Raw genomic sequence first — 14959 nt, 5'->3', positions numbered from 1 at the left:
CATTTTCGGTTGTTTAAAATTAGAATGAACTTGTAGTATCATTCTTGACTCGTTTGAGACCGGAAACAACTTGTTGCTTCATTATTGGCAAGATTGAAGTTGGAAACCACTTGTAGCTTCATTCCAGACTCGTTTGAAGTTGAAAACAACTTGTATCTTCATTTTCGGTTGTTTAAAATTAAAATCGAGTTGTAGTTTCATTCTTGACTCGTTTAAGCATGTAAACAACTTGTTGCTTCATTATTGGCTAGATTGAAGTTGGAAACAACTTGTAGCTTCATTCCAGACTCGTTTGAAGTTGAAAACAACTTGTAGCTTCGTTTTTGGTTGTTTAAATTAAAATCAACTTGTAGTTTCATTCTTGACTCGTTGGAGCCCGGAAAAAACTTGTTGCTTCATTATTGGCTAGATTGAAGTTGGAAACAACTTGTAGCTTCATTCCAGACTCGTTTGAAGTTGAAAACAACTTGTAGCTTCATTTTCGGTTGTTTAAATTAAAATCAACTTGTAGTTTCATTCTTGACTCGTTGGAGCCCGAAAACAACTTGTTGCTTCATTATTGGCTAGATTGAAGTTGAAAATAACTTGTAGCTTCATTCCAGACCCGTTTGAAGTTGAAAACAAATTGTAGCTTCATTTTCGGTTGTTTAAAATTAGAATCAACTTGTAGTTTCATTCTTGACTCGTTTGAGACCGGAAACAACTTGTTGCTTCATTATTGGCTAGATTGAAGTTGGAAACCACTTGTAGCTTCATTCCACACTCGTTTGAAGTTGAAAAAAACTTGTAGCTTCATTTTCGGTTGTTTAAAATTAAAATAGAATTGTAGTTTCATTCTTGACTCGTTTAAGCATGTAAACAACTTGTTGCTTCATTATTGGCTAGTTTGAAGTTGGAAACAACTTGTAGCTTCATTCCAGACTCGTTTAAAGTTGAAAACTACTTGTAGCTTCATTCTTGGTTGTTTAAATTAAAATCAACTTGTAGTTTCATTCTTGACTCGTTAATGCCCGGAAACAACTTGTTGCTTCATTATTGGCTAGATTGAAGTTGGAAACAACTTGTAGCTTCATTCTAGACTCGTTTGAAGTTGAAAACAACTTGTAACTTCATTTTCGGTTGTTTAAAATTAGAATCAACTTGTAGTTTCATTCTTGACTCGTTTGAGTCCGGAAACGACTTGCTGCCTCATTATTGGCTAGTTTGAAGTTGGAAACAACTTGTAGCTTCATTCCAGACTCGTTTGAAGTTGAAAACAACTTGTAGCTTCATTTTCGGTTGTTTAAAATTAAAGTCAACTTGTAGTTTCATTCTTGACTCATTGGAGCCCGAAAACAACTTGTTGCTTCATTATTGGCTAGATTGAAGTTGGAAATAACTTGTAGCTTCATTCCAGACCTGTTTGAAGTTGAAAACAAATTGTAGCTTCTTTTTCGGTTGTTTAAAATTAGAATCAACTTGTAGTATCATTCTTGACTCGTTTGTGACCGGAAACAACTTGTTGCTTCATTATTGGCTAGATTGAAGTTGGAAACAACTTGTAGCTTCATTCCACACCCGTTTGAAGTTGAAAGAACTTGTAGCTTCATTTTCGGTTGTTTAAAATTAGAATCAAGTTGTAGTTTCATTCTTGACTCGTTTAAGCAAGTAAACAACTTGTTGCTTCATTATTGGCTAGATTGAAGTTGGAAACAACTTGTAGCTTCATTCCAGACTCATTTAAAGTTGAAAACAACTTGTAGCTTCATTTTCGGTTGTTTAAAATTAGAATGAACTTGTAGTTTCATTCTTGACTCGTTTGAGCCCGGAACCAACTTGCTGCTTCATTATTGGCTAGATTGAAGTTGGAAACAACTTCTAGCTTCATTCCAGACTCGTTTGAAGTTGAAAACAACTTTTATCTTCAATTTCGGTTGTTTAAAATTAGAATCACCTTGTAGTTTCATTCTTGACTCGTTTGAGCCGGGAAACAACTTGTTGCTTCATTATTGGCTAGATTGAAGTTGGAAACAACTTGTAGCTTCATTCTAAAGTCGTTTGAAGTTGAAAACAACTTGTAGCTTTGTTTTGATTATAAAAAATTAGAATCAACTTGTAGCTTCATTCTAGACTAGTTTGAGCCCGGAAAAAACTTGTTGCTTCATTATTGGCTAGATTGAAGTTGGAAACAACTTGTAGCTTCATTCCAGCCTCGTTTGAAGTTGAAATAACTTGTAGCTTCGTTTTCGGTTGTTTAAAATTAGAATCAACTTGTTGTTTCATTCTTGACTTGTTTGAGCCCGAAAACAACTTGTTGCTTCATTATAGGCTAGATTGAAGTTGGAAACAACTTGTAGCTTCATTCCTGATCGTTTGAAGTTGAAAACAACTTTCAGCTTCATTTTTGGTTGTTTAAAATTTGAATCAACTTGTAGTTTAATTCTTGACTCGTTTGAGCCCGGAAACAACTTGCTACTTCATTATTAGCTAGTTTGAAGTTGGAAACAATTTGTAGCTTCATTCCAGACTCGTTTGATGTTGAAAACAACTTGTAGCTTCATTTCTGTTGTTTAAAATTAGAATCAACTTGTTGTTTCATTCTTGACTCGTTTGAGCCCGGAAACAACTTGTTGCTTCATTATTGGCTAGATTGAAGTTGGAAGCAACTTGTAGCTTCATTCCAGACTCGTTTGAAGTTGAAAACAACTTGTAGCTTCATTTTCGGTTGCTTAAAATTAGAATCAACTTGTAGTTTCATTCTTGACTCGTTTGAGCCCGTAAATGACTTGCTGCTTCATTATTGGCTAGTTTGAAGTTGGAAACAACTTGTAGCTTCATTCCAGACTCGTTTGAAGTTGAAAACAACTTGTAGCTTCATTTTCGGTTGTTTAGAATTAGAATCAACTTGTAGTTTCATTCTTGACTCGTTGGAGCCCGGAAAAAACTTGTTGCTTCATTATTGGCTAGATTGAAGTTGGAAACAACTTGTAGCTTCATTCCAGACTCGTTTGAAGTTGAAAACAACTTGTAGCTTCATTCTTGGTTGTTTAAATTAAAATCAACTTGTAGTTTCATTCTTGACTCGTTGGAGCCTGGAAACAACTTGTTGCTTCATTACTGGCTAGATTGAAGTTGGAAACAACTTGTAGCTTCATTCTAGACTCGTTTGAAGTTGAAAACAACTTGTAGCTTCATTTTCGGTTGTTTAAAATTACAATCAACCTGTAGTTTCATTCTTGACTCGTTTGAGCCCGGAAACGACTTGCTGCCTCATTATTGGCTAGTTTGAAGTTGGAAACAACTTGTAGCTTCATTCCAGACTCGTTTGCAGTTGAAAACAACTTGTAGCTTCATTTTCGGTTGTTTAGAATTAGAATCAACTTGTAGTTTCATTCTTGACTCGTTGGAGCCCGGAAAAAACTTGTTGCTTCATTATTGGCTAGATTGAAGTTGGAAACAACTTGTAGCTTCATTCCAGACTCGTTTGAAATTGAAAACAACTTGTAACTTCATTTTCGGTTGTTTAAATTAAAATCAACTTGTAGTTTCATTCTTGACTCGTTTGAGCCCGGAAACGACTTGCTGCCTCATTATTGGCTAGTTTGAAGTTGGAAACAACTTGTTGCTTCATTCCAGACTCGTTTGAAGTTGAAAACAACTTGTAGCTTCATTTTCGGTTGTTTAAAATTAAAATCAACTTGTAGTTTCATTCTTGACTCATTGGAGCCCGAAAACAACTTGTTGCTTCATTATTGGCTAGATTGAAGTTGGAAATAACTTCTAGCTTCATTCCAGACCTGTTTGAAGTTGAAAACAAATTGTAGCTTCATTTTCGGTTGTTTAAAATTAGATTCAACTTGTAGTATCATTCTTGACTCGTTTGAGACCGGAAACAACTTGTTGCTTCATTATTGGCTAGATTGAAGTTGGAAACAGCTTGTAGCTTCATTCCACACTCGTTTGAAGTTGAAAGAACTTGTAGCTTCATTTTCGGTTGTTTAAAATTAGAATCAAGTTGTAGTTTCATTCTTGACTCGTTTAAGCATTTAAACAACTTGTTGCTTCATTATTGGCTAGATTGAAGTTGGAAACAACTTGTAGCTTCATTCCAGACTCGTTTAAAGTTGAAAACAACTTGTAGCTTCATTTTCGGTTGTTTAAAATTAGAATGAACTTGTAGTTTCATTCTTGACTCGTCTGAGCCCGGAACCAACTTGCTGCTTCATTATTGGCTAGATTGAAGTTGGAAACAACTTCTAGCTTCATTCCAGACTCGTTTGAAGTTGAAAACAACTTTTATCTTCGTTTTCGGTTGTTTAAAATTAGAATCAACTGGTAGTTTCATTCTTGACTCGTTTGAGCCGGGAAACAACTTGTTGCTTCATTATTGGCTAGATTGAAGTTGGAAACAACTTGTAGCTTCATTCTAAAGTCGTTTGAAGTTGAAAACAACTTGTAGCTTTGTTTTGATTATAAAAAATTAGAATCAACTTGTAGCTTCATTCTAGACTCGTTTGAGCCCGGAAAAAACTTGTTGCTTCATTATTGGCTAGATTGAAGTTGGAAACAACTTGTAGCTTCATTCCAGCCTCGTTTGAAGTTGAAAATAACTTGTAGCTTCGTTTTCGGTTGTTTAAAATTAGAATCAACTTGTTGTTTCATTCTTGACTCGTTTGAGCCCGAAAACAACTTGTTGCTTCATTATAGGCTAGATTGAAGTTGGAAACAACTTGTAGCTTCATTCCTGATCGTTTGAAGTTGAAAACAACTTTCAGCTTCATTTTTGGTTGTTTAAAATTTGAATCAACTTGTAGTTTAATTCTTGACTCGTTTGAGCCCGGAAAAAACTTGCTACTTCATTATTAGCTAGTTTGAAGTTGGAAACAATTTGTAGCTTCATTCCAGACTCGTTTGATGTTGAAAACAACTTGTAGCTTCATTTCTGTTGTTTAAAATTAGAATCAACTTGTTGTTTCATTCTTGACTCGTTGGAGCCCGGAAACAACTTGTTGCTTCATTACTGGCTAGATTGAAGTTGGAACCAACTTGTAGCTTCATTCTAGACTCGTTTGAAGTTGAAAACAACTTGTAGCTTCATTATCGGTTGTTTAAAATTACAATCAACCTGTAGTTTCATTCTTGACTCGTTTGAGCCCGGAAACGACTTGCTGCCTCATTATTGGCTAGTTTGAAGTTGGAAACAACTTGTAGCTTCATTCCAGACTCGTTTGAAGTTGAAAACAACTTGTAGCTTCATTTTCGGTTGTTTAGAATTAGAATCAACTTGTAGTTTCATTCTTGACTCGTTGGAGCCCGGAAAAAACTTGTTGCTTCATTATTGGCTAGATTGAAGTTGGAAACAACTTGTAGCTTCATTCCAGACTCGTTTGAAATTGAAAACAACTTGTAGCTTCATTTTCGGTTGTTTAAATTAAAATCAACTTGTAGTTTCATTCTTGACTCGTTTGAGCCCGGAAACGACTTGCTGCCTCATTATTGGCTAGTTTGAAGTTGGAAACAACTTGTTGCTTCATTCCAGACTCGTTTGAAGTTGAAAACAACTTGTAGCTTCATTTTCGGTTGTTTAAAATTAAAATCAACTTGTAGTTTCATTCTTGACTCATTGGAGCCCGAAAACAACTTGTTGCTTCATTACTGGCTAGATTGAAGTTGGAAATAACTTGTAGCTTCATTCCAGACCTGTTTGAAGTTGAAAACAAATTGTAGCTTCATTTTCGGTTGTTTAAAATTAGATTCAACTTGTAGTATCATTCTTGACTCGTTTGAGACCGGAAACAACTTGTTGCTTCATTATTGGCTAGATTGAAGTTGGAAACAACTTGTAGCTTCATTCCACACTCGTTTGAAGTTGAAAGAACTTGTAGCTTCATTTTCGGTTGTTTAAAAGAATCAAGTTGTAGTTTCATTCTTGACTCGTTTAAGCATGTAAACAACTTGTTGCTTCATTATTGGCTAGATTGAAGTTGGAAACAACTTGTAGCTTCATTCCAGACTCGTTTAAAGTTGAAAACAACTTGTAGCTTCATTTTCGGTTGTTTAAAATTAGAATGAACTTGTAGTTTCATTCTTGACTCGTTTGAGCCCGGAACCAACTTGCTGCTTCATTATTGGCTAGATTGAAGTTGGAAACAACTTCTAGCTTCATTCCAGACTCGTTTGAAGTTGAAAACAACTTTTATCTTCGTTTTCGGTTGTTTAAAATTAGAATCAACTGGTACTTTCATTCTTGACTCGTTTGAGCCGGGAAACAACTTGTTGCTTCATTATTGGCTAGATTGAAGTTGGAAACAACTTGTAGCTTCATTCTAAAGTCGTTTGAAGTTGAAAACAACTTGTAGCTTTGTTTTGATTTTAAAAAATTAGAATCAACTTGTAGCTTCATTCTAGACTCGTTTGAGCCCGGAAAAAACTTGTTGCTTCATTATTGGCTAGATTGAAGTTGGAAACAACTTGTAGCTTCATTCCAGCCTCGTTTGAAGTTGAAAATAACTTGTAGCTTCGTTTTCGGTTGTTTAAAATTAGATTCAACTTGTAGTATCATTCTTGACTCGTTTGAGCCCGGAAACAACTTGTTGCTTCATTATGGGCTAGTTTGAAGTTGGAAACAACTTGTAGCTTCATTCCAGACTCGTTTAAAGTTGAAAACTACTTGTAGCTTCATTCTTGGTTGTTTAAATTAAAATCAACTTGTAGTTTCATTCTTGACTCGTTGGAGCCCGGAAACAACTTGTTGCTTCATTATGGGCTAGATTGAAGTTGGAAACAACTTGTAGCTTCATTCGAGACTCGTTTGAAGTTGAAAACAACTTGTAGCTTCATTTTCGGTTGTTTAAAATTACAATCAACTTGTAGTTTCATTCTTGACTCATTTGAGCCCGGAAACGACTTGCTGCCTCATTATTGGCTAGTTTGAAGTTGGAAACAACTTGTAGCTTCATTCCAGACTCGTTTGAAGTTGAAAACAACTCGTAGCTTCATTTTCGGTTGTTTAGAATTAGAATCAACTTGTAGTTTCATTCTTGACTCGTTGGAGCCCGGAAAAAACTTGTTGCTTCATTATTGGCTAGATTGAAGTTGGAAACAACTTGTAGCTTCATTCCAGACTCGTTTGAAGTTGAAAACAACTTGTAGCTTCATTTTCGGTTGTTTAAATTAAAATCAACTTGTAGTTTCATTTTTGACTCGTTTGAGCCCGGAAACGACTTGCTGCCTCATTATTGGCTAGTTTGAAGTTGGAAACAACTTGTAGCTTCATTCCAGACTCGTTTGAAGTTGAAAACAACTTGTAGCTTCATTTTCGGTTGTTTAAAATTAAAATCAACTTGTAGTTTCATTCTTGACTCATTGGAGCCCGAAAACAACTTGTTGCTTCATTATTGGCTAGATTGAAGTTGGAAATAACTTCTAGCTTCATTCCAGACCTGTTTGAAGTTGAAAACAAATTGTAGCTTCATTTTCGGTTGTTTAAAATTAGATTCAACTTGTAGTATCATTCTTGACTCGTTTGAGACCGGAAACAACTTGTTGCTTCATTATTGGCTAGATTGAAGTTGGAAACAGCTTGTAGCTTCATTCCACACTCGTTTGAAGTTGAAAGAACTTGTAGCTTCATTTTCGGTTGTTTAAAATTAGAATCAAGTTGTAGTTTCATTCTTGACTCGTTTAAGCATGTAAACAACTTGTTGCTTCATTATTGGCTAGATTGAAGTTGGAAACAACTTGTAGCTTCATTCCAGACTCGTTTAAAGTTGAAAACAACTTGTAGCTTCATTTTCGGTTGTTTAAAATTAGAATGAACTTGTAGTTTCATTCTTGACTCGTCTGAGCCCGGAACCAACTTGCTGCTTCATTATTGGCTAGATTGAAGTTGGAAACAACTTCTAGCTTCATTCCAGACTCGTTTGAAGTTGAAAACAACTTTTATCTTCGTTTTCGGTTGTTTAAAATTAGAATCAACTGGTAGTTTCATTCTTGACTCGTTTGAGCCGGGAAACAACTTGTTGCTTCATTATTGGCTAGATTGAAGTTGGAAACAACTTGTAGCTTCATTCTAAAGTCGTTTGAAGTTGAAAACAACTTGTAGCTTTGTTTTGATTATAAAAAATTAGAATCAACTTGTAGCTTCATTCTAGACTCGTTTGAGCCCGGAAAAAACTTGTTGCTTCATTATTGGCTAGATTGAAGTTGGAAACAACTTGTAGCTTCATTCCAGCCTCGTTTGAAGTTGAAAATAACTTGTAGCTTCGTTTTCGGTTGTTTAAAATTAGAATCAACTTGTTGTTTCATTCTTGACTCGTTTGAGCCCGAAAACAACTTGTTGCTTCATTATAGGCTAGATTGAAGTTGGAAACAACTTGTAGCTTCATTCCTGATCGTTTGAAGTTGAAAACAACTTTCAGCTTCATTTTTGGTTGTTTAAAATTTGAATCAACTTGTAGTTTAATTCTTGACTCGTTTGAGCCCGGAAAAAACTTGCTACTTCATTATTAGCTAGTTTGAAGTTGGAAACAATTTGTAGCTTCATTCCAGATTCGTTTGATGTTGAAAACAACTTGTAGCTTCATTTCTGTTGTTTAAAATTAGAATCAACTTGTTGTTTCATTCTTGACTCGTTTGAGCCCGGAAACAACTTGTTGCTTCATTATTGCCTAGATTGAAGTTGGAAGCAACTTGTAGCTTCATTCCAGACTCGTTTGAAGTTGAAAACAACTTGTAGCTTCATTTTCGGTTGCTTAAAATTAGAATCAACTTGTAGTTTCATTCTTGACTCGTTTGAGCCCGTAAATGACTTGCTGCTTCATTATTGGCTAGTTTGAAGTTGGAAACAACTTGTAGCTTCATTTCAGACTCGTTTGAAGTTGAAAACAACTTGTAGCTTCATTTTCAGTTGTTTAAAATTAGAATCAACTTGTAGTTTCATTTTTGACTCGTTTGAGCTCGGAAACAACTTGTTGCTTTATTATTGGCTAGATTGATGTTGGAAACAACTTGTAGCTTCATTCCAGACTCGTTTGAAGTTGAAAACAACTTGTAGCTTCATTTTCGGTTGTTCAAAAGTAGAATGAACTTGTAGTTTCATTCTTGACTCGTTTGAGTCCGGAAACAACTTGCTACTTCATTATTGGCTAGTTTGAAGTTGGAAACAACTTGTAGCTTCATTCCAGACTCGTATGATGTTGAAAACAACTTGTAGCATCATTTCTGTTGTTTAAAATTAGAATCACCTTGTTGATTTATTCTTGACTCGTTTGAGCCCGGAAACAACTTGTTGCTTCATTATTGGCTAGATTGAAGTTGGAAACAACTTGTAGCTTCATTTTCGGTTGCTTAAAATTAGAATCAACTTGTAGTTTCATTCTTGACTCGTTTGAGCTCGGAAACAACTTGTTGCTTTATTATTGGCTAGATTTATGTTGGAAACAAATTGTAGCTTCATTCCAGACTCGTTTGAAGTTGAAAACAACTTTTTTTTTTGCTAAATGAAAGATTTTATAAAAAGAAAGAAAGCTACAAATCAAGGGGCATACCCCGACAAGCGAGACAAGATACAGGCATCAAGTCTCGAATAAAGCATGAAGCTATGCATCAGTACAAACGTTGATACTAAATAAATTAGTCACTAAAAGCCAACTAACTAAAAGGCCAACTAAACATGACAGCTAATATAGCAAATTACATAAAGTGGGGTCACGCTTTAACTCTCTGCGAAAAGATATGCAAGTGAAAAGCTTTTCCCGCATCATTCTCTTGACTATATGCTCCAGATGAGACACTCCCATTGAGCCTTTACCATGAATTCGGCTATTTCTTTCTCTCCAAATTAAGTAAATTGCAACTGTGATATATAGAAGACCTATGTGCTGTTGAATAGCGGACAGTTGGTCACTAAAAAAGTCTCCAAGCATCCAGCTGTCCCAATTAATCTTTAGATCAAACGGACAGCCCCGAAGAATAATGTACGAATACGGGCAAATAGTGAAAAGGTGTTCAACAGTTTCATCATAACTGCTACAAAGGACACATCTAGGATCAGCCTCCAAATGATAGTAAGCCATCCTATCTTTGGTAAGTAAACGCCCACGACAAGCCAACCATGATATGAAGGAGCAGGAAGGAATATGGAATCTATGCCAAAGGAGAGGGAGCCATGGTTTAGGCGAACCTCTTCTCCGAATGGATTCCCAGACTCTGGAGATTTTTACAGAGCATTCTCCATTCCAGTAGACGACATCCTTTTGACCAATAATGCAACTAGATAACAGATTTCGAAAATGAATCGCCCTATAATCATTTGAAGTCGAGACATGCCACTGCCCATTAAGAATTAAGCTGCCAACCGAAGCATTAACATCTGAGTCCATCATAGTCGGAAAATCCAGACCAAATTTTTCAATAAGTGGGGAGCTTATCAGCCATGGATCATGCCATGCTTTAAAACAAGAGTTTTAATGCACAGAGTAAGATAAAAACCGTAGAGCTAGAGGTCTAGCATTGAAGATGTGCCGAAGATTCCAAGGACATTTGTACGGAATCTTTGAAGTCCAGAAAGATTTTTGTTTCAGCAAACAGGAGTGTACCCAAAGAATCCATATCGAAGTTGGATTATAGTGAGCAATACGCCAAGTCTGGTATAAGATTGCAGCACGATTCCAGTCACATAAGTCTCGAACTCCTAAACCTCCCTCATCTTTTTTCTCACAGCAGTCAACCCAAGCAACGTTGTAATGGCATTTTGTCAATAAATCTCCTCCCAACAGAAACTTTGCCAACACAGATTGAATTTGTTTTAACACACCTTTTGGCAGAAATAGATACATCGACCAATAGCCTTGAATCCCTTGAAGAACAGATTTTATCAATTGCAACCTTCCACTGTACCGCAAAACTCTAACAGACCAGAGTTCAATTTTCTGACAGAGTCTCGAAATAAGGGGAGAGCAAAGCTGTTTATTCAATCTACCAGTGATCAGGGGCAATCCCAGATAGGAGATAGGCATAGTCCCTCGACTAAAACCATACCTCTGAGAAGTAGCATCAATAATAGAATCTGGAACACCACAATAAAAACCCAAACATTTCTTTTTATTGAGACTAAGGCCAGAAAATTCAGTAAACCGGATAACATTATCCAGTAGCAAGCATATTGAATTGCTCTCACCTTTACTAAATAAGAATATATCGTCCGAAAAGATTACATGGGTGAGCTTCATCTGCCTAGTACGCCAGTGAAAGGAGAACAAAGAGTTATGCAGTTTGGAGCGTAGGAAAGCAGAAAGAACTTCCATGCCCAAAACAAACAAGAAGGGAGACAAAGGATCTCCCTGCCGGAGACCATTTCTGCATTGGAAATACCCTTCAAGAACTCCATTCAGCTTAATTGAGATCATGCAACCAGTGATACAGACCCTGATCCACTTAATAAACCGTTCTGGAAAGTGCATTCTGGCCATAATGTCAAAGAGGAAACTCCAATTTAGGCTGTCAAAAGCCTTGTGTAAATCAAGTTTAAAAGCACATCTTGGAGTGCCATCGTTCCTGTGATAGTCTCTACAAAGCGCTTGGACCAACATTATATTATCTCCAATCAAGCGTTGAGGAACAAAAGCGGACTGATTGTGGGAGATAATCTGAGGAAGAACTCGTTGAATCCGACTGGCAAGCAGTTTAGTAATACACTTGTAAAGAGTATTACAGCACGAGATGGGCCTATATTCTTCAATTTTTGATGGATTGCAGCACTTAGGAATCAGAGTTATAGCAACAGAGTTGACTATACGAGGGAGTTCACAAGAGTCGAAGAAATAAAGAATTCCATTTGTGACATCTTCCCCAACAATATCCCACGCTGCCAGATAAAACTCTGGAGTCAAACCATCAGGCCCCGGGCTCTTCCGTTTACCCATGGATTTGAAAGCTGACAGAACATCCGCCCGACAGAAAGGAGCATTCAGAAAAGATTGCTGGAGATCAGATAATGAGGGAAGAGTAATATCCGGTTCAAGCACATCAACCTGATGAGAAGAACCTAATATACGCCTAAAATAGTCAACAGCAACAGTTGCTATATCACCATGGGAGGTTTTAATATTCCCAGAACTATCTTCAATGGCCACAATTTTATTTGTGTTCCATCGACTTTTACAAGCTCTATGAAAAAAAGCATTATTTCCATCCCCCAAGTCGAGCCACTTTACCCTGGATTTTTGTTTAAGAACGTTTCCTCCACAGAAAGGGCTTTGTGAAGAGCGGAGCACAACTGTTCTTCAGTATGAAAATCATCAAAAGATGGAGCTGGAGGCAGATTAGTTTGGAAATTCATCAGAGTAGTGCGAGCTGTAATGACGTCCTCATGACATTACCAACAAATTTGTTTAAGCGTTTCAGAGCAGCTTTAACTCGCTTTATCTTTGAAGAAAGAATATACCACGGATCACCCCGAGTAGTCACATTCCAGGCCTCATTAACAGTGCAAAGAAAGTCCTTATGATCAATCATGTGCTGGAATATTTGGAATGGTTTATGTAATTTATCAGTTTGAACCCCCAAGGTGATCATAGCAGGACTATGGTCGGACAGCCCCCGAGGAAGAAAGTGAGCACCCGAGAAGGGAAACACAGTAACCCAATCAGTATTGACTAAAACACGATCAAGCTTTCGAAACACCGGACTATTATGGCTACAATCCCACCAGGTATAAAGCTTGCCGTAAAATTTAGATCAAAAACATCCAAAGTATCGACTGCATCTCTAAACTCCCTCATGTCAGCAGTCACTATATTAGAATTATTCATATCCACAGGGTGAAGACATACATTAAAGTCTCCAGTAATCAGCCATGGAGACACATTAGTGCCAATAAAACTTCCTTTATACTCCAATAAATCCTTCCAGAGAATGCGACGCTCAATGTTATCATTAAAAGCGTAGATAAACGAAGCAAAAAAATTAGCCATAGAAGCTAACAGAGAGATCTTGCAGGAGATATGTTGAGCGTGAAAAACAGGATCAGAAATGGTCCAAACACAGGGATTCCATCCAATCCAAATTCTTCCATTGGAGTGATGATCATAATTAAACAACCATTCGAAGTGAGGAGCCACCAACTTCGAAACAAAAATTGAGTTTTCCTTTTTAACATGAGTCTCCAGGAGGGCGATTAGGCTTAGCCTATTAGAGGCGATAAAATCTTTATAAAAAGATATTTTATTATTAAGCCCCCTCGTGTTGTAGGAACAAAAAATCATGGATCAAAAATATTATTTCTTTAACGGGGAGCCCTTCCCCGCAGCTTTCCGAACTCTCTTTAACTGACCCTTTGATAATGATTTAGACAGAGCAGAGTAGATAGGCATTTGAAAACTAGTACTCACATTGCTTTGTTTTGGCAGGCTAGCTTTCTTACCATGGACAGTAGTCCATTTTTCCTCTAGGACAGCAGACTCAGTTCCAGGAATAGATTCTATGTTAACTGCAGAAGATGAGGGATTGTTGTTGGAGTCAGTTGTAGCTTGAGGGACTGAGATTTCTTGAACCTTCACCGGCTCTGTCGTCACAGTACTTTTTCCCCTACAGATCAGCTTTGGGAGGCTTTTGAACCCAAACCCTCTTGACAACAGGACACGCACCAACTAGGTGCCCCAACTGATTACACCCCGAGCACACCATAGGCCTTTGAGGATAAGATACTGCAACATCAACAAACTCAGTAGAAGAAAACTCCATTGTTTTCATATCTATTGCAGCAACCTTAATTTTTTCAGGAAGAGGATTTCCAACCTTGTAGCGCACACAAAGTTTAGCAAATTGAACCGGATTTAGCTGCGCAGTGACTTTATCAGCACAGATGGGAGGACCTATTGAACTAGCAACACAGCTTAACCCCTCTCTAGTCCAATAGTAGTCCGGTAGATTTTCAATTTAACCCACAACGTACAGTAGATGGTTTTCCTACCCCCAAGTCAGCACCCCATACCTGCAGAATGAGTGGTTTACGCTCAAAATACCAGGTCCCCCTCGCCAAAACAGTGTTCATCTCAGCCTCAGATCTGAATTTAAAGAAGAAGAAGTGTGAGAGTCCCTTTGAGAGACCTGACACAACCCTTTGAATCCCATGCTTTGCGAGTTAATTCCATCACTTTCGAAGGGGCAAGGTGCCCTTCGAAAAAAACTCCCACAAGACAGAGCTTGAACTTCTCTAAACCTTTCTTTAGCACACCAGGAGGTGGAGCAATTACTGAAGAACTTCAGGCATGAGACAATAATCAAAACTACCACACTCCTCAGGACCACTATTTTCACCACAGTAGACCATAACGGTTTACCAAAGTCTTTGTTTGGTTCTTGAACACCCCCAGAAGCCGCTTTGGGGCTATCCTCAATCTTTCCCTTCATTTTATCTTTATGAGGATTTGGGGCTGCTTCCCCCACCTTACCCTCAGAGTCAAGCATTTTTTGCTGCACAATCAGCAGATTCACCATTCACGACCCCTGTATTTGAGACAACAGGCAAGCCAAATTCATCTCTAGAAGGGAGAAGGTGAAGTGAAGCCCTGACGACCTAAATCCTCATAGATTTGGGCTACCGAGAACCCTTTTTTCGCAAGAAACTCAGGACATCCGCAAGCTTAGATCTCGTAGAGATTAAAGCTTCACGCTCATATTTTGTGGCGCTCATTACTGCCTGAACAGTGGCACTAGTGGTACTCAAATGATGCCATCTGGGAGCCGAGACTCATCAGACGAGTACCCATCTTCAACAATCACCACCTCCTCCAGGGGATACCACCAGAACTGCTCGGCAAGCTTCACTTTTGGATCGACTTCCAATGAGAACCCCCCATCTCCTTTCTAGATCCAGCCATGATTCTCTTGGAAAACATCACTACGAATGGCAATCGGAGCACTAGAGTTAAGAACCCCCTCTTCAAGGCAAAAACCATCCGGGTCGATCGCAAAACCA

General features: G+C 37.6%; 1 protein-coding gene across 1 annotated transcript; it reads right to left on the bottom strand.

Annotated features, from left to right (window-relative positions):
* Nucleotides 1-9659: 9659 nt before the first annotated feature.
* LOC135147917 (uncharacterized) lies at nucleotides 9660-14478 on the bottom strand. Its single transcript, XM_064081971.1, has 9 exons — nucleotides 14322-14478; nucleotides 14089-14233; nucleotides 13934-14045; nucleotides 13626-13818; nucleotides 13313-13543; nucleotides 12681-13186; nucleotides 12360-12498; nucleotides 10568-12256; nucleotides 9660-10429 (listed from the first exon to the last, which is right to left on the bottom strand). The coding sequence occupies exons 1-9, from the start codon at nucleotides 14476-14478 to the stop codon at nucleotides 9660-9662; spliced, it is 3942 nt and encodes a 1313-aa protein (XP_063938041.1).
* Between the last annotated feature and the right edge of the window lie 481 nt (nucleotides 14479-14959).

This window comes from Daucus carota, chromosome 7 (genome assembly GCF_001625215.2).
Source record: "Daucus carota subsp. sativus chromosome 7, DH1 v3.0, whole genome shotgun sequence".
Taxonomy (NCBI): Eukaryota; Viridiplantae; Streptophyta; class Magnoliopsida; order Apiales; family Apiaceae; genus Daucus; species Daucus carota.
Note: the sequence above shows the minus strand (reverse complement) of the source record. Positions and strands in the feature narration are given on the sequence as shown.

Coding starts and splice junctions, on each gene's coding strand:
- LOC135147917 (XM_064081971.1), bottom strand. CDS start 14,478: ATGGTGAATCTGCTGATTGTGCAGCAAAAAATGCTTGACTCTGAGGGT. Junction 12,257..12,359: donor ACGCTTAAACAAATTTGTTG/GTAATGTCATGA, acceptor ACTGAAGAACAG/TTGTGCTCCGCTCTTCACAA. Junction 10,430..10,567: donor GATTCTTTGGGTACACTCCT/GTTTGCTGAAAC, acceptor CTTGTTTTAAAG/CATGGCATGATCCATGGCTG.